Raw genomic sequence first — 18,696 nt, 5'->3', positions numbered from 1 at the left:
GGGTGATTTCGGGGTGATTTTTTGGGGTAATTTTGGGGTGGTTTTTGGGGTTTTTTGGGGTAATTTTGAGGTAATTTTTGGGGGCATTTTGGGGATAATTTCAAGGTGATTTTTATGGTGATTTTGGGGTTATTTTGGGATAATATTGGGGTGATTTCGGGGGGATTTTGGGGTAATTTTGGGATGATTTTTGGATAATTTTGAGGTGATTTTTGGGGGGATTTTGGGGGGATTTTGGGGGTATTTTGTGGTGATTTTGGGGGGATTTTTGGGTAATTGAAGGGTGATTTCTGGGGATGATTTCGGGGTGATTTTGGGGTATTTTGTGGTGATTTTGGGGTGTTTCTGGGTGGTCCTGGGGTGCTGACCCCGTGTCCAGGGGGGGCCGTGCTGATTTTCGAGGTGGAGCTGCTGAAGATCGAGCGGCGCCCGGAGCTTTAGGGGGCCCCAAAAGCCCCAAATTCCCCCAAATTCCCCCGAATTCCCCCCAGCCCCTCCCCCCTTCCCAGCCCCACATTTTGGGGTCCCCACGAGGTTTTGGGGGGGGAGGGGGAGCCCCAAATGTTGGGGTCAATAAAGGGTTAAACCAAAGTTCTGCTGCCAGGCTTGGTTTTGTTTTTTGGGGGATTCTGGGTCATTTTGGGGGGAATTTAACGGCGATTTTTGGGGTGATTTGGGGGTGATTTTTGGGGGGATTTTGAGGTAATTTTGGGGTGATTTTGAGGTAATTTTGGGGTGATTTGGGGGAGGATTTTTGGGGTAACTTTGGGGTGATTTTTGTGTAAATTTGGGGTAATTTTGAGGTGAATTTATGGGCAATTTCTGGGATGATTTCGAGGTGAGTTTGGGGGGATTTGGAGGTAATTTTGGGGTGATTTCGGGGTGAATTTAAGGGCGATTCTGGGATAATTTGGAGGTGAATTTAAGGTGATTTTTGGGGGGATTCAAGGTGACTTTTGGGTACTTTTGAGGTGAATTTAATAGCGATTTTTGGGGTAAATTCGGGGTGATTTTTGGGGCAACTTTGGGGTGAATTTTGTGTGATTTTGAGGTAATTTTGGGGTGAATTTAAGGGTGATTTTTGGGTAATTTCGGGGAGATTTTGGGATAATTTGGGGGACATTTTGGGGGAGATTTAGGACTGATTTTTTTTTTTAAATATCGAAAGAACCAAAAGAGGCCGAGCCCGAAAATGTCAAAGCTGCTTTTATTAAACCCATATAAAAACAACCCCAACCCCCCGGAATTTAAAAAAAACTAAAAAAAAAAAACCCCAAACCCCCAAATTCCCCCCAAAATCCCTCCCAGGACCCCCCAAAACCAGTGGGGGAGGGGGGGAGTGATTATCTCTGCAGGGGGGGACCCCAAAAATGGGGGAGTCCCCCCGAAATTGGGGCGGGGGTGCGGCTGGGGGGTCCCCCTGGACTTTGGGGGGTTTCCCCCAGTTTTGGGGTCATTTCTTCTGGGGGGTGTTGAGTTTCTGCATCCCCCGGATTTTCTCCAGGAGATCCCCCACGAACGCCTGGGGGGGAGGGGAAAAGGGGGGTCAGGGGGACCCCAAAATCCTTCGGGGGTCCCTGAAACCCCCCAGGATAAAATCCACCCCCGAAATCGCCCCAAAATTCCCCAAAAATTCCCTGAAAATCCCTTGGAAAAATCCTCTCCCCCCTCCCCAAAACCTCCCCAAATTCCCTCCCAAAAATCCCCAAAATTCCCCCCAAAAACCCTCCCCAAAATCCTAAAAATCCCCCCCAAAAATTCCCTGAAAATCCCTTGGAAAAATCCTCTCCCCCCTCCCCAAAACCTCCCCAAATTCCCTCCCAAAAATCCCCAAAATTCCCCCCAAAAACCCTCCCCAAAATCTTAAAAATCCCCCCTAAAAATTCCCCAAAATTCCCCCAAATCCCTCCCAAAAATGAGACCCCCCCAACCCAAAAAAGGGACCCAAAATGCCCCAAAATTTCCTAAAATGCCCCCAAAATCCCCTAAAATGCCCCCAAAATCCCTCCATAATGTCCCAAAAATCCCTAAAATTCCCCAAAATCCCCTCAAATCCCCCCAAAATCCCCCCAAATTCTGTAAATTCCCCAGAATTCCCCAAAATCCCCCAAAGCCCCCCCAAATCTCCCCAAATTCTGTAAAATGCCCAAACCCCCCAACCCCTCACCTCGGTGGGTTTGTAACAGTCAACGAGGATCTCCTGGGGGGAGGGGAGGATTTGGGGGTCACCATTTGGGGCCCCCCAAAATTTGGGGTCCCTGAAACCCCCCCCAGGCCCCTCCCCCACAGCCACGGCCGGAATTTGGGGGGATTTGGGGCATTTTAGGGGATTTTGGGGGGATTTTTGGGGCATTTTAGGGGATTTTGGGGGCATTTTAGGGGATTTTTGGGGCATTTTAGGGGATTTTTGGGGCTGTTCCTGGGAGGGACCCCAAGGGATTTTGGGGTCCATTTTTGGGGGGATTTTTGGGGGATTTGGGGACGGATTTTGCAGGGGGTTGGTGCTGATTTTTGGGGTTGTTTTGGGGATATTTGGGGTGATTTTGGGGAGGTTTCGGGGTGATTTGGGGTGGTTTCGGCGTTATTTCACGTGGTTTCAGGTGGGTTTTGAAATTATTTTGGGGTTATTTCGGGTGGTTTTGAGGTGGTTTCGGGTGGTTTCAGTGGTTTTCAGTGATTTTAGGACGATTTTGGGGTGGTTTTGGCTGGTTTTGGCAGTTTCAGGGTGGTTTTGGGGTGGTTTCATTCAGTGATTTTAGGACGATTTTGGGGTGATTTTGGCTGGTTTTGGGGTGATTTTGGCTGGTTTTGGCAGTTTCAGGGTGGTTTTGGGGATGATTTGGGGTGATTTTTGTCTGTTTTTGGCCATTTCAGGATGACTTTGGGGTTATTTTGACTGGTTTTGACCATTTTTGGCCATTTCAGGAGGATTTTACGACGATTTTGGCTGGTTTTGTCTGGTTTGGGTTGTTTCAGGGTGGTTTCAGTGCTTTTGGGGCAATTTTGGGATGATTTTGGCAATTTTTGCCCATTTTTCCCATTTCTGTCCATTTTTTGCCCATTTTTGGTCGTTTTTGCCCATTTCTGTCAATGTTGTGCCTGGTCTTTCTCCAATCTTTCCCCATTTTTGCCTATTTCTGTCAGTTTTTTGCCCATTTTTGTCCATTTTTCCCGTTTTTACTCATTCCTGTCAATCTTTGCCCATTTTTGTCCATTTTTTCCCCATTTTTGTCCATTTTTTTCCGTTTTTTCCCATTTTTCGGGGCTGTTCCTGGGAGGGACCCCAAGGGATTTTGGGGTCCATTTTTGGGGGGATTTTTGGGGGATTTGGGGACAGATTTTGCAGGGGGTTGGTGCTGATTTTTGGGGTTGTTTTTGGGATATTTGGGATGATTTTGGGGAGGTTTCGGGGTGATTTGGGGTGGTTTCAGTGGTGGTGGGGTTATTTCAGGTGATTTTGGGTGATTTCTGGTGGTTTTGGGATAATTTTGGGATGATTTTGGGGTTATTTCAGGGGGTTTCGGGGTTCCTTAGGGTGATTTTGGGTCCTTTTGCCAGATTTTGAGGCTGATTTTGGGTGGTTTCCGTGGTTTTCGGGTGGCTTCCGGTGGTTTTGGGGTTATTTCACGTGGTTTCAGGTGGGTTTTGAAATTATTTTGGGGTTATTTCGGGTGGTTTTGGGGTGGTTTCGGGTGGTTTCAGTGGTTTTCAGTGATTTTAGGACGATTTTGGGGTGGTTTTGGCTGGTTTTGGCAGTTTCAGGGTGGTTTTGGGGTGGTTTCAGTGGTTTTGGGGATGATTTGGGGTGATTTTTGTCTGTTTTTGGCCATTTCAGGATGACTTTGGGGTTATTTTGACTGGTTTTGACCATTTTTGGCCATTTCAGGAGGATTTTACGACGATTTTGGCTGGTTTTGTCTGGTTTGGGTTGTTTCAGGGTGGTTTCAGTGCTTTTGGGGCAATTTTGGGATGATTTTGGCAATTTTTGCCCATTTCTCCCATTTCTGTCCATTTTTTGCCCATTTTTGGTCGTTTTTGCCCATTTCTGTCAATGTTGTGCCTGGTCTTTCTCCAATCTTTCCCCATTTTTGCCTATTTCTGCCAGTTTTTTGCCCATTTTTGTCCATTTTTTCCCCATTTTTGTCCATTTCTGTCCGTTTTTTCCCATTTTTCCCCATATTTGTCCCATTTTTCCCCATTTTTTCTCATTTCTGTCCGTGTTTTGCCCATTTTTGTCCGTTTTTTCCCCATTTTTTTCCATTTCTGTCCATTTTTTGTCCATTTCTGTCCGTTTTCCCCCATTTCTGCCCGTTTTCCCCTGGGGTTTTGCCCATTTTTGGTCGTTTTTTCCCATTTCTGTCCATGCTGTGCCTGGTCTTTGTCCATTTTTTCCCCATTTTTGCCCATTTCTGTCCATTTTTTATCCATTTCTCTCCATTTTCTGCCCATTTCTGTCCATTTTTTATCCATTTCTCTCCATTTTCTGCCCATTTCTGTCCATTTTTTGCCCATTTTTTCTTATTTCTGTCCATGTTGTGCCCAGTTTTTGTCTGTTTTTTCCCCATTTTTTTCCATTTCTGTCCATTTTTTGTCCATTTTTTGCCCATTTTTGTCCATTTTCACCATTTTTTCTCATTTCTGTCCGTTTTTCCCCATTTCTGCCTGTTTTTCCCTGGGGTTTTGCCCATTTTTGTCAGTTTCCTCCCCACCGTTGCCCGTTTTTTCCCAGTTTTGCCCATTTTTGTCTGTTTTTTGCAGTTTTTTCCCATTTTTCCCCCTTTTCCCCGTTCCCACCTGCACGCGGGCGCTGCGGGCGCCGTCGCTCTCCATGTCCAGCAGCTCGTCCACGTCGATCTCCAGCTCGGGGATCTCCTCCTCCTGCCCCCCATGGGGACCCCAAATCAGGGCAGGGACCCCAAATTGGGGAGGGGTCCCGCAGAGGGGATCGGGGGGTCCGGGGTTGGGGGGGCTCAGGGGCCCCTGGGAAAGTTTTGGGATTGATTTGGGGTGAATTTGGGTGATTTGGGGGCTGATTTTTGAGGTGATTTTGGGGGAATTTCAAGGTGATTTGGGGGTAATTTTGGGATGAATTTCAGGTGATTTTTGAGACGGTTTTGGGGAAGGTTTTGAGGCGATTTTGGGCAGTTTTGAGTTGATTTTGTGGCTGATTTTTGAGGTGATTTGGAGGAGATTTAGGGGCGATTTTGGGGTGACTTCGGAGCAGATTTTTGGGGTGATTTGGGAGCAGTTCCAGGTGATTTTTGAGGAGGCTTTGGGCTGATTTTTGGGCCATTCTTGCCGTTGCTTTGGGACGATTTTGGGGTCCCTTTCCCGTTCCCATCCCCGTTCCCAGTGCTGGTCCCAGTCTCCCAGCTCCCGTTCCCCTCTGAATCCCCGGTCCCGGTCCCGATCCTGATCCCATTCCCGTTCCACTCCCATTCCCGTTCCCGGTTCCTATTCCCGTGTTGCCATCCCCGTTCCCAGTCCCGTTCCTGGTTCCCCATCCCCGTTCCCCGTATCCCCGGTTCCCAGTTCCTCATTTCCCGGTTCCCCGGTGCCGTTCCCGTTCCCGTTCCCGGTCCCGGTTCCCCATTCCCATTCCCGTTCCCGGTTCCTATTCCCGTGTTGCCATCCCCGTTCCCGGTCCCGTTCCTGGTTCCCCATTCCCGTTCCCATTGCCGATCCCATTTCCCATTCCCATTCCCTGTCCCCGGTTCCCGTTCCCATTCCCGTTCCCATTCCCGTTCCCGGTTCCTCGGTTCCCGTGTCCCGTTCCCATTCCCATTCCCGGTCCCGTTCCCAGTCCCGGTTCCCCGGTTCCCCGTGTCCCGTTCCCGGTTCCCGGTTCCCCATTCCCATTCCCGGTCCCGTTCCCCATCCCCGTTCCCGTTCCCCGTTCCCGCTCCCGGTCCCGGTTCCCCGTTCCCGGTTCCCCGTTCCCCGGTGCCGCTCCCGGTTCCCGGCAGTCGTAGAGCGCGGTCAGCTGCGCCAGGATCCACTCCTCGAGGTGCAGCCGCTTGCGGAGCTCCCTGCGGTCGTAGCGCACCGTGACCTTCCCGCGGCCCCGCCCCGGGCCCTCCTCCGCCGCCGCCGCCGCCGCGGGGGCGAAGCAGACGCGGGGCCCGGGGGCCGGACCCTTGGGGGATATTTTGGTTTTTGGAGGGATTTTGGGGGGGTTGGGGGTTTTGGGGGGTTTTTTGGGGGCTCAGGAGGTTTTTGGCCCCCCAGGACCCCCCCAGCCACACCCCGGTGACGCTGAGGGTCGACCCCGACGGATTCTTCCTCTACTGGACGGGGCCCAGCGCGGTGAGACCCCGAAAGGGACCCCGAAATCAGCCCGAGACCACCCCAAAATCACCCCAAAACTGACCCCAAAACCACCCCGAAATCACCCCCAAAATACCCTGAAATCAATCCCCAAAGTGCCCCAAAAATGGTCCCAAAATTACCCGGGGCTCAGGAGGTTTTTGGCCCCCCCAGGACCCCCCCAGCCACACCCCGGTGACGCTGAGGGTCGACCCCGACGGATTCTTCCTCTACTGGACGGGGCCCAGCGCGGTGAGACCCCGAAAGGGACCCCGAAATCAGCCCGAGACCACCCCAAAATCACCCCAAAACTGACCCCAAAACCACCCCGAAATCAGCCCGAGACCACCCCGAAATCACCCCAAAATACCCTGAAAGCAATCCCCAAAGTGCCCCAAAAATGGTCCCAAAATTACCCTGAAATCACCCCAAAATTACTCTGAAACCGCCCCAAAAGTGACCCCAAAACCGCCCCAAAAATGTTCCCAAAACCACCCAGAAAATGACCCCGAAGTGACCCCAAAAGTGCCCCAAAATCACCCCAAAGTGCCCCAAAACTGCCCCAAAAATGTCCCCGAGAGTGACCCCAAAAATGTCCCCAAAAGTGCCCCAAAAGTGGCTTTTAAGGGACCCCAAAAGTTCCCCAAAACCCCCCCAAAGTGCCCCAAAAACGGCCCCAAATGACCCCGGAGAGACCCCAAAAAATGACCCCAAAATTTCCCTGCCGTGACCCCAAATTGCCCCAAATCCCCCCAAAATTCCTCCAAAATTCCCCAAAATTCCTCCAAAATTCCCCCAAACAATCCCAAACCCCCCCGGAATTCCCCAAACGGCCCCAAATTCACCCAAATTCCCCCGGTTGATTTTGGGGGGATTTTGAGGGGGTTTTGGAGGAATTTTGAGGAGGTTTTGGGAGAGATTTTGAGGGGGTTTTGGGAGGGGTTTTGGGGTTTTTTGGGGGCTTTTGGGGGGTTCTGGGTCCCCAATGCAGCCGTGGCAGGTGTGGGCAGAGGAGCTGTTCAAGCTGGCCACGAACATCCTGGCCCGGAACGCGTCGTGGAACACGCTGCTCAGGAAGGCGTGGGTGCCCCAAAATCCCAAAATCGCCCCAAAATCACCCCAAAATCACCCTAAAATCAACCCCAAAACCAGCTCAAAATCACTCCAAACATTCCCTAAAATCCCCCCCCGAATCTTCCTTGAAATCTTTCCCAAATTCCCCCAAAATCCACTCAAAATCCTCCCCATGATCACCCCAAAAAATCTCCCCAAAAATTCCCTAAAATCACCCCTGAATTCTCCTTAAATCCCTCCCAAATTCCCCCAAAATCTCCCCAAAATGACCTCAAAAATTCCCTCAAATCATCTCCAAATCTTCCCAGAAATCACCCCCAAAATGTCCCAAAAACCCCAAAACCCAAACATCCCAAACGCCCCAAATCCCCAGAACTCCCCCAAACCCACCCCAAATCCCAAAATTCCCCCAATTCCCCAATTCCCCCAAAATTCCCCAAAATTCCCCAATTCCCCAAATTCCCCAAAATCCCCCAAAATCCCCCCAAATTCCCCAATTCCCTGCCAGGCACACGAAGCTGACGCTGCAGCTGAACCCGGACGGGCGGATCCCGGTCAAGAAGTGAGAGAACCCCAAAAATTTTGGGGATTTTTTTCCCCAAAACCAAATCCCCCAAATCTTGGGGACCCCAGATCCCCGAATTTGGGGGGCCCCATCCCGAAATTTTGGGGTTTTTTGGCAGCATCCTGAAAATGTTCTCGGCCGACAAGAAAAGGGCGGAGACGGCGCTGGAGTCGTGCGGGCTGGGCTGCGGCAGGGTGGGCTCCCAAGAACCCCAAAATCGCCCCCAAATCACCCGAAATCACCCCAAAAATCACCCCGAAATCGCCCCGAAATCACCCTGAAATCACCCCAAAAATCACCCCGAAATCACCCCAAAAATCACCCCGAAATCACCCCAAAAATCACCCCGAAATCACCCCAAAAATCACCCCGAAATTGGGGGGATTTTGAGGGGGTTTTGGAGGAATTTTGAGGAGGTTTTGGGAGAGATTTTGAGGGGGTTTTGGGAGGGGTTTTGGGGTTTTTTGGGGGCTTTTGGGGGGTTCTGGGTCCCCAATGCAGCCGTGGCAGGTGTGGGCAGAGGAGCTGTTCAAGCTGGCCACGAACATCCTGGCCCGGAACGCGTCGTGGAACACGCTGCTCAGGAAGGCGTGGGTGCCCCAAAATCCCAAAATCGCCCCAAAATCACCCCAAAATCACCCTAAAATCAACCCCAAAACCAGCTCAAAATCACTCCAAACATTCCCTAAAATCCCCCCCCGAATCTTCCTTGAAATCTTTCCCAAATTCCCCCAAAATCCACTCAAAATCCTCCCCATGATCACCCCAAAAATCTCCCCAAAAATTCCCTAAAATCGCCCCTGAATTCTCCTTAAATCCCTCCCAAATTCCCCCAAAATGACCTCAAAAATTCCCTCAAATCATCTCCAAATCTTCCCAGAAATCACCCCCAAAATGTCCCAAAAACCCCAAAACCCAACCATCCCAAATGCCCAAAACTCCCCCAAACCCACCCCAAATCCCCAAATTCCCCCAAATTCCTCCAAAATCCCCCAAAATCCCCCAAAATTCCCCAAATCCCCCCAAAATTCCCCATGCCAGGCACACGAAGCTGACGCTGCAGCTGAACCCGGACGGGCGGATCCCGGTCAAGAAGTGAGAGAACCCCCAAAATTTTGGGGATTTTTTTCCCCAAAACCAAATCCCCCAAATCTTGGGGACCCCAGATCCCCGAATTTGGGGGGCCCCATCCCGAAATTTTGGGGTTTTTTGGCAGCATCCTGAAAATGTTCTCGGCCGACAAGAAAAGGGCGGAGACGGCGCTGGAGTCGTGCGGGCTGGGCTGCGGCAGGGTGGGCTCCCAAGAACCCCAAAATCGCCCCCAAATCAGCTGGGCCCCGCGGGCCCTCATCGACCGCTACGAACCAAACAGGACCTTCAGGGAACGGGGTACGGGTTTGGGGTGAAATCCGGGCATTTTGGGACATTTGGGGTTATTTGGGGTGGTTTGGGGTGGTTTGGGGTGATTTTGGGTGGGTTTGGGGTGATTTGGGGTGATTTCTGCTGTTTTTGGGCCAGGCCAGCTGTCCCTGGAGGGGTTTTTGGGCTGTATTTTGTGAGTGATTTTGGGCTGATTTTAGGGTGTATTTTGTGATGATTTTGGGCTGTATTTTGTGGTGATTTTAGGGTGTATTTGGGGGTAATTTTGGGCTGATTTTGGGGTTTTTGGGCCAGGCCAGCTGTCCCTGGAGGGGTTTTTGGGGTGGATTTTGGGGTTATTTTGGGCTGTATTTTGTGGTGATTTTGGGCTGTATTTTGTGGTGATTTTAGGGTGTATTTGGGGGTAATTTTGGGCTGATTTTGTGATGATTTTGGGTTGATTTTGGGCTGTATTTTGGGCTGATTTTGGGGTTTTTGGGCCAGGCCAGCTGTCCCTGGAGGGGTTTTTGGGGTGGATTTTGGGGTTATTTTGGGCTGTATTTTGTGGGGATTTTGGGCTGTATTTTGGGCTGATTTTGGGGTTTTTGGGCCAGGCCAGCTGTCCCTGGAGGGCTTCTGCCGCTACCTGGGCGGGGACGAGAACGGGATCGTCCCCCCCGAGACGCTGGGGCTGCACCAGGACATGAGCCAGCCCCTGTGCAGCTACTTCATCAACTCCTCGCACAACACCTACCTGACAGGTGCCCCAAAACCCCAAATCCTGAAAATCCACCCCAAAAAAAAACCCGAATGGAAAAAACCCCAAAAAACCCCAAAAAACTGAATATCCACCCCAAAAAAAATCCCGGATGGAAAAACCGCAAAAAAACCCCAAAAAACCCAAAAATCCCCCACAAAACCTCAAAAAACCCCAAAAAACCTGAAAAAAACCCCAAAAACTGCACCCTAAACCTGCCCCAGCTGCTCCCACAGCACCTACCTGACAGGTACCTCAAAAAACCCCAAAACCCTGAAAATTCACCCCAAAAAAAAACCCGAATGAAAAAAAAAACCCCCAAAAAACTCAAAAAACCCAAAAATCCCCCACAAAACCTCAAAAAACCCCAAAAAACCTGAAAAAAACCCCAAAAACTGCACCCTAAACCTGCCCCAGCTGCTCCCACAGCACCTACCTGACAGGTACCTCAAAAAACCCCAAAACCCTGAAAATTCACCCCAAAAAAAAACCCGAATGAAAAAAAAAACCCCCAAAAAACTCAAAAAACCCAAAAAAAAGGAAAAAAACCCCAAAAACTGCACCTCAAGCCTGCCCCGGCTCCTCCCTCAGCACCCACCTGACAGGGACCCCAAAACACCCCCCGAGAAACCCCAAAACCCCAAAAACCCCAAACCCTTTTATTTCTGCCATTGCTGAGGGGATTTTTGGGGTTTTTTGCGGTTTTTTTTGGGTTTTCTGTATTTCCACCATCCCAAATCTGATTTATTAAACCCTTTTTGTCCCTTTTTTCCCTTTTTTCAGCGGGCCAGCTGACGGGGCTCTCCTCAGCAGAGATGGGTGATTTTTTGGGGGTTTTTGCAGGTTTTTTGGGTTTTTTGCGGGTTTTTCAGGATTTTCTCCATTTCCACCACCCGAATTGTGATTTTTTTACTTCTTTTTTCCCTTTTTTCCCCTTTTCCCCAGCGGGCCAGCTGACAGGGCTCTCCTCAGCCGAGATGGGTGATTTTTTGGGGGTTTTTTGCGGGTTTTTTGGGGTTTTTTGCGGGTTTTTCGGGGTTTTCTCTATTTCCAGCATCCCAAATCTGATTTTTTAAATTCTTTTTGTCCCTTTTCCCAGCGGGCCAGCTGACGGGGCTCTCCTCAGCCGAGATGTACCGGCAGGTGCTGCTCAGCGGCTGCCGCTGCGTGGAGCTGGACTGCTGGCAGGGCCGGCCCCCCGAGGAGGAGCCGCTGGTGACGCACGGCTTCACCATGACCACCGAGGTGCCCTTCAAGGTGACCAAAATAACCTGAAATACACCCCAAAACTGCACCAAAATACACCCCAGAACTGCCCCAGAACTGCCCCGAAACCACCCTGAAACCTGCCCGAAAACTGCCCCGAAACCAGCCCAAAATCCACCCCAAAACTGCCCCAAAACCTCAGAGCCACGGCTTCACCATGACCACCGAGGTGCCCTTCAAGGTGACCAAAAACCTGAAATCCGCCCCAAAATACAGCCTGGAACTGCCCCAAAACCTCAGAGCCACGGCTTCACCATGACCACCGAGGGGCCCTTCAAGGTGACCAAAATACCCTGAAATACACCCCAAAATCTGCCCCAAAATCCCCCCAAAACTGCCCCGAAACCAGCCCGAAAACTGCCCCACAGCCCAAAATCCGCCCCAAAAACTGCCCCAAAACTGCCCCAAAACCCCCCAGTGACGGCTTCACCATGACCACCGAGGTGCCCTTCAAGGTGACCAAAAACCTGAAATCCGCCCCAAAATACAGCCTGGAACTGCCCCAAAACCACCCTGAAACCAGCCTGAAAACCAACCCAAAATCCACCCCGAAACCAGCCCAAAAACTGCCCCAAAATCCATCCCAGAACTGCCCCAAAACTGCCCTGACACCTGCCAGAAAACTGCCCCAAAATCTGCCCCAAAATCCCCTAAAACCCCACAGCTGTGTTCACCGAGGTCTGGGATTTGGGCTTTTTTGGGGTCCCTGAGTGGTTTTTGGGGTTTTGGGGTCCATTTTGGGTTTTTTGGGGTCCCTGTATGTTTTTTGGGGTCCCTGGGTGGTTTCTGGGGTTTTGGGGTCGGTTTTGGGGTCCATTCTGGGTTTTTGGGGTCCCTGGGTGGTTTTGGGGTCCCTGAGTGGTTTTGGGGTCGGTTTTGGGGTCAGTTCTGGGTTTTTGGGGTCCCTGTGTGTTTTTTGGGGTCCCTGAGTGGTTTTGGGGTCGGTTTTGGGGTTTGTTGGGGTCCCTGTGTGGTTTCTGGGGTTTTGGGGTCGGTTTTGGGGTCCATTCTGGGTTTGTTGAGGTCCCTGAGTGGTTTTGGGGTCGGTTTCTTGGGGTGATTTTGGGGTGACTTTGGGGTGATTTTGGGGTGATTTTGGGGTGATTTTGGGGTGATTTTGGATTGATTTTTGGGGTGAGTTTTTGGGGTTTTTGGCACAGCTGGAGCCAGGGGTTTTGGGGTGATTTCAGGGTGATTTTTGGGCTGATTTTGGGCTGATTTTGGGGCTTTTGGCACAGCTGGAGCCCGGCGTGCCCCTGCCCAGCCCCCAGGAGCTGCTGGGCCGGATCCTCATCAAGAACAAGAAACGGCGCCCGGGGGGGGCCCCGGCCCGCCCCAAAGCCAGCGGTAACCCCAACCCCAACCACCCCAAACACCCCAAACACCCCAAAATATCCAAAAATATCCCAAATCCACCCCAAATCCACCCTGAAATACCCCAAATCCACCCCAAAATACCCCAAAATATCCCAAATCCATCCCAAATCCACCCGAAATAACCCAGAAACACCCCAAAATATCCCAAAATATCCCAAATCCACCCCAAAATGTCCCAAATCCACCCCAAATCCACCCCGAAATATCCCAAAATACCCCAAATCCACCCCAAAACACCCTAAACCCACACTGAAATACCCCAAAAAAACCCGAAAAACCCCAAATACCCCAAATCCACCCCAAATCCACCCCAAAATCCACCCAAAATACCCCAGAAACACCTTAAAAACACCCCAAAACACCCTAAAAACACCCTAAAAACACACTGAAATACCCCAAAAAACCCAAAACACCCCAAAACCACCCTGAAGTACCCAAAATCCCCCAAACCCACCCAAAATTCCCTCCCTGACCCCCCGTGCCCCCCAGGCCCCCCCGAGGTCGGGGTCCCCAACGGGGACGAGCGGGGGGCGCCGCCCCGGAGAGCCCCCGGTGAGTCGGGGACTTTGGGGCTTTTGGGGGCTTTTAGTGGTTTTGGGGATTTTTGGGCTTTTTCAGGATTTGGGGGAATTTTGGGGTTTTTTTGGGGTTTTTTTTTTTAGGGTTTTTTTTTTGGGGAGGATTTGGGGCTTTGGGGGCTTTTTGGGGGGATTGTTCTGTTTTGTTTTTTGGGGGGTTTTGTGGGTTTTGGGGGGGTTTTGGGTTTTTGGAGGGGTTTTTGGGGTTTTTTAGGTTTTTTTGGGTTCTCAGGATTATTCTGGGGTGATTCTGGGTCTTGGGGGTGATTTTGGAATGGTTTTGGGGTGATTTTGGGGTCTTCGGGGTGGTTTTGGGGTGATTTTGGATGTTTTGAGGTCGTTGGGCTGATTTTGGGGTGGATTTTTTTGGGGGTTTTTTTGGGGTTTTTTAGGTTTTTTTGGGTTCTCAGGATTATTCTGGGGTGATTCTGGGTCTTGGGGGTGATTTTGGAATGGTTTTGGGGTGATTTTGGATGTTTTGAGGTTGTTGGGCTGATTTTGGGGTGGGTTTGGGTGTTTTTTTGAGATTTTGGGCTGATTTTGGGGTCACTGGGGTGATTTGGGGTGGTTTTTTGTGATTTTGGGGTGGTTTTGGGTGATTTTGGGATGTTTGGGGTGACTTTGGGGTCCCCCAGAGCGCGAGGCCGACAGTGAGGAGGAGGAGGAGGAGGAGGAGCAGCCCCAGGAGATGAAGAAGCCGACGACCGACGAGGTTTGGGGGCTTTGGGGTCCCCGGGGGGGTTTGGGGGATTTTGGGGGTCCTGGCTGTGCATTCTTGGGGTTTTTGGGGTTCCTGGGTCAGCGTTTTTAGGGTTTTTTGGGGTTTTGGGTTTTTTTGGGGTTTTGGGGTGCTCCAGTTTGGGATTTTGGGGTTTTTGGGGTTCCTGGGTCAGCGTTTTGGGGTTTTGGGGGGGTTTTGGTGTTCCTGGCTGTGCATTTTTGGGTTTTGGGGTGCCCCAATTTGGGATTTTGGGCTTTTGGGTGTTGCTGGGTCTGCGTGTTTTGGGGTTTTTTGGGGTTTTTTTTGGGTTTTGGTGTTTTTGCTGTTCCTGGCTGTGCGTTTTTGGGGTTTTGGGGTTTTTTTTTTGTTTTTTGGGGGGGTTTTTTGGGGTTTTGGTGTTCTGGGGTGCCCAATTTGTGATGGGGCAGGGCACGGCGGGCAGCGAGGTGACGGCCACCGAGGCCATGTCCAGCCTGGTCACCTACGTGGAGCCCGTCAAGTTCAGATCCTTCCAGACAGCCCAGAGTGAGAGAATTGGGGGCATTTGGGGCAATTCGGGGGAATTTGGGGGATTTGGGGCACTTTGGGGGAATTTGGGGCACTTTGGGGGAATTTTGGGCGGATTTGGGGCCATCTGGGGGGAATTTTGGGCGGATTTGGGGTCCAGGGAGGATTGGGAGGTGAAATTTGGGAGTTTTAGGAGTCCTGGGATTGATTTTGGGTTAGTTTTGGGTTGATTTGGGGTGAATTTTGGATGGATTTGTGGATTTGGGTTTATTTTGGGTGGGTTTGGGGTTAATTTTGGGTGGATTTGGGGTTAATTTGGGTGGATTTAGCGGATCTGGGTTTGGGGTGAATTTTGGATGGATTTGTGGATTTGGGTTTATTTTGGGTGGGTTTGGGGTTAATTTTGGGTGGATTTGGGGTTTAAGGTTGATTTGGGTGGATTTGGGTGGTTTGGGGGCTGATTTTGGGGGTCTTTTGGGTTAATTTTGGGGGGGGGTTGGGGCTCTGGGCTCAGTCCTGAGCGGATCTGGGTTTTTGGGGTGAATTTGGGGGATTTTGGGGCCCCCAGAGCGCAACAGGAGCTTCGAGATGTCGTCGTTCGTGGAGACCAAGGGGCTGGAGCAGCTCACCAAGAGCCCCCTCGAGTTCGTCGAGTATCCAAAACCGGCCCCAAATGGCCCAAAATAGCCCCAAAACCGGCCCAAAAATGGCTCAAAATAGCCCAAAACCGGCCCAAAAACGGCCCAAAATAGCCCAAAACTGGCCCAAAAATGGCTCCAGAAACAGCCCAAAAATGCCCCAAAACCAGCCCAAAAGACAGCCTAAAAATGGCCCAAAATTACCTAAAACCAGCCCAAAAATGGCCCCAAAATGGCCCAAAAACGGCCCAAAACCAGCCCCAAAAACGGCTTAAAATGGCCCAAAATAGCCCAAAAATGGATCCAAAATGGATCCAAAAATGGCCCCAAAACGGCCCAAAAATGGCCCCAAAACGGCCCAAAAATGGCCCCAAACTGGCCCAAAAATGGCTCAAAATGGCCCAAAATAGCCCAAAAATGGATCCAAAATGGATCCAAAAATGGCCCCAAAACAGCCCCAAAAATGGCTCCAAAATGGGACTTTTTGGGGCATTTTGGGGCTTTTTGGGGCTTTTTGGGGGGTTGGGGGTAAAAACGGCTTAAAATGGCCCAAAATAGCCCAAAAATGGATCCAAAATGGATCCAAAAATGGCCCCAAAACAGCCCCAAAAATGGCTCCAAAATGGGACTTTTTAGGGCTTTTTGGGGCATTTTGGGTCTTTTTGGGGGGTTGGGGGGGGATTTTGGGCTCAGTTTAGGAGGATTTGGGTTTCTGGGTGGGTTTTGGGTGGGTTCTCGAGTTTTTGGGGTTCCCAGGTGGATTTGGGAGTTTCTGGATGAGTTTTGGAGTGGTTTTGGGGTGGTTTTTTTTGGCTTTTTGGGTTTTTGGGGTGCCCAGGTGTGCCCAGGTGTGGCCAGGTGTGCCCTTGACCCCAGCCCAGGTACAACAAGCGCCAGCTGAGCCGGGTGTACCCCAAGGGCTGGGGCTGGGATGGGTTTTGGGGTGGTTTTTGGGGTTTTGGGGGTTGTTTTTTGGGGTTTGGGGGGTTTTGGGCGTTCCCAGGTGTATTTTGGGATGGATTTGGGGGTGCCCAGGTGTGGCCAGGTGTGCCCTTGACCCCAGCCCAGGTACAACAAGCGTCAGCTGAGCCGGGTGTACCCCAAGGGGACGCGCGTGGACTCCTCCAACTTCCACCCGCAGCTCTTCTGGAACGCCGGCGTGCAGATGGCAGCGCTCAACTTCCAGAGCCTGGGTGGGCACCGGGGCACCTGGGGGCACCTGAGATACACCTGAGATACACCTGGGGACACCTGGGATACACCTGGGCACCTGGGGGGCACCTGGGGGTACCTGGGGGTACCTGGGGGCCTGGGATACACCTGAGATACACCTGGGGGTACCTGGGGGCACCTGGGCACCTGGGGGGCACCTGGGGGTACCTGGGGGGCACCTGGGGGCCTGGGATACACCTGTCCCACCTGTCCCATCCCACCTGTCCCACCTGCCCCAGACGTGCCCCTGCAGCTGAACCTGGGGCTCTTCGAGGCCAACGCCTCCTCGGGGTTCCTGCTCAAGCCGGAGCCGCTGCGGCGCCCGGACAAAGCCTTCGACCCCTTCGCCGAGGGGCGGCTGGACGGCATCGTGGCCAACACCCTCAGCGTGCAGGTGAGCCCAAAACACACCTGGGCACACCTGGGGAACCCCAGAACTGACCTGGAACTGATCCAGAACCGGGAAACCCCAAAAATCCACAAAATCCTACAAAAACCCCACAAAATCCTACAAACGCAGGGTCACACGGCATCGTGGCCAACACCCTGAGCGTGCAGGTGAGCCAAAATAACCCCAAATCACCCCAAAAACACCCCAAAATAACCCCAAAAACACACCTGGGGAACCCCAGAACTGTCCCAGAACTGACACGGAACCGGGAAACCCCAAAAATCCACAAAATCCTACAAAAACCCAAAAAAATCCTACAAATCCCCACAAAATCCTATTTCTGTGGAGGGTTTTTTTTGGGGGGGGGGCAAGTTTTGGGGTCGGCGACTCAGATTTGGGGTCAGATTTGGGGTTTGTGCCCCCCAGGTGCTGTCGGGGCAGTTCCTGTCCGAGCGCCGCTGCGGGGTTTGGGGTATTTCTGTGGGATTTTGGGGTATTTCCATGGGTTTTTTTTTGTTTTTGGGGTTTTTGGGGTCGGTGATTCCGGTTCTGGGGTCAGTTTTGGGGTCAGTTTTGGGGTTTGTGCCCCAGGTGCTGTCGGGGCAGTTCCTGTCCGAGCGCCGCTGCGGGCTCTTCGTGGAGCTCGAGGTGTTCGGGCTCCCCGTGGGTTTTGGGGTTTTTGGGGTCAGTTTTGGGCTCAGGTTTAGGGTCAGATTTGGGGTTTTTGGGTCAGTTTTTGGGTTTCTCCCCCCAGGTGCTGTCGGGGCAGTTCCTGTCCGAGCGCCGCTGCGGGGTTTGGGGTATTTCTGTGGGATTTTGGGGTATTTCCATGGGTTTTTTTTTGTTTTTGGGGTTTTTGGGGTCGGTGATTCCGGTTCTGGGGTCAGTTTTGGGGTCAGATTTGGGGTTTCTGCCCCCAGGTGCTGTCGGGGCAGTTCCTGTCCGAGCGCCGCTGCGGGCTCTTCGTGGAGCTCGAGGTGTTCGGGCTCCCCGTGGACACGCGGCGCCGCTGCCGCACCCGCACGTGCCAGGGCAGCCCCTTCAACCCCGTGTGGGACGAGGAGCCCCTGGTGCTGCACAAGGTACGGGGGGGGACTGGGAGGGACTGGGGGGGACTGGGACAAACTGGGAACCTTACTGGGATGAACTGGGATGGACTGGGAGTTACTGGTTTATACTGGGAGGGGCCTGGGAGGGACTGGGAGTTACTGGTTTGGACTGGGAGGGGACTGGGACAAACTGGGAGGGACTGGGAGGGACTGGAACGAACTGGGAGGGGATTGGGAGGGACTGGTTCAAACTGGGAGGGGATTGGAACAAACTGGAAGGGACTGGGACAAACTGGGGACACTGGGAGGGACTGGGGAGCAGTGGGGATGACACTGGGGGGGACTGGGGACACTGGGAGGGACTGGGGACACTTTGGGGACACTGGGAATGAGGTGGAGACTCACTGGGGACACTGGGACAAACTGGGGGGGAGTGGGGGGCACTGGGAGGGACTGGGGGGGGAAATCCCGGTGGTTTTGGGGTGAGAAACGGCGATTTTGGGGGCAGAAATGGCTCAGGTGTGCCCCTGGTGTTACTGGGGGACCTCAGGGCGTGCCCAGGTACCCCCAGGTACCCCCCGGTGTCCCCAGGTGCCCCCCAGGTACCCCCAGCTGTGCCCAGGTGTAGCTCAGGTACCCCCCAGCTGCCCCCAGGTACCCCCAGGTGTATCCCAGGTGCCCCCAGGTGTGCCAGGTGCCCCAGGTGCCCTCCCCTGTCCCCCCAGGTGTATCCCAGGTGCCCCCAGGTGCCCCAGGTGCCCCAGGTGCCCTCCCTGTCCCCCCAGGTGGTGCTGCCCGCCCTGGCCTCCCTGCGCGTGGCCGCCTACGAGGAGGGCGGGCGGCTGCTGGGCCAGAGGGTGCTGCCCGTGGCCTCGCTGCGCTCAGGTGAGACACGG

At 52.5% G+C, this 18,696-nt stretch overlaps 3 protein-coding genes across 3 annotated transcripts in view; 2 read left to right on the top strand and 1 right to left on the bottom strand.

The window, feature by feature from the left end:
• The window catches only part of LOC120505247 (peptidyl-prolyl cis-trans isomerase FKBP2-like), a 4,519-nt gene extending 3,928 nt beyond the window's left edge, over positions 1-591 (top strand). The window contains 1 exon segment of the mRNA XM_039715558.1: positions 306-591. Coding sequence (XP_039571492.1) covers positions 306-441 — 136 coding nt within the window. The 3' untranslated portion in view covers positions 442-591.
• A 595-nt stretch (positions 592-1,186) lies between these two features.
• PPP1R14B (protein phosphatase 1 regulatory inhibitor subunit 14B) lies at positions 1,187-6,145 on the bottom strand (the record flags this gene model as incomplete). Its single annotated transcript, XM_039715557.1, has 4 exons — positions 1,187-1,522; positions 2,168-2,200; positions 4,795-4,878; positions 5,960-6,145. Coding segments are annotated over 4 exons (372 nt in total), but the record flags the coding sequence as incomplete, so codon positions are not given.
• Positions 6,146-7,286: 1,141 nt separating this feature from the next.
• On the top strand, positions 7,287-18,693 carry LOC120505243 (1-phosphatidylinositol 4,5-bisphosphate phosphodiesterase beta-3-like; the record flags this gene model as incomplete). Its single annotated transcript, XM_039715555.1, has 17 exons — positions 7,287-7,386; positions 7,889-7,942; positions 8,064-8,208; positions 8,447-8,535; positions 8,987-9,040; positions 9,162-9,334; positions 9,919-10,065; positions 11,161-11,318; positions 12,566-12,674; positions 13,194-13,256; positions 13,918-13,994; positions 14,432-14,528; positions 15,079-15,163; positions 16,217-16,341; positions 16,600-16,754; positions 17,672-17,833; positions 18,586-18,693. Coding segments are annotated over exons 1-17 (1,896 nt in total), but the record flags the coding sequence as incomplete, so codon positions are not given.
• Positions 18,694-18,696: the final 3 nt, after the last annotated feature.

The sequence above is a fragment of the Passer montanus genome, unplaced genomic scaffold (genome assembly GCF_014805655.1).
Source record: "Passer montanus isolate IOZ18808 unplaced genomic scaffold, ASM1480565v1 scaffold338, whole genome shotgun sequence".
Taxonomy (NCBI): domain Eukaryota; kingdom Metazoa; phylum Chordata; class Aves; order Passeriformes; family Passeridae; genus Passer; species Passer montanus.
Note: the sequence above shows the minus strand (reverse complement) of the source record. Positions and strands in the feature narration are given on the sequence as shown.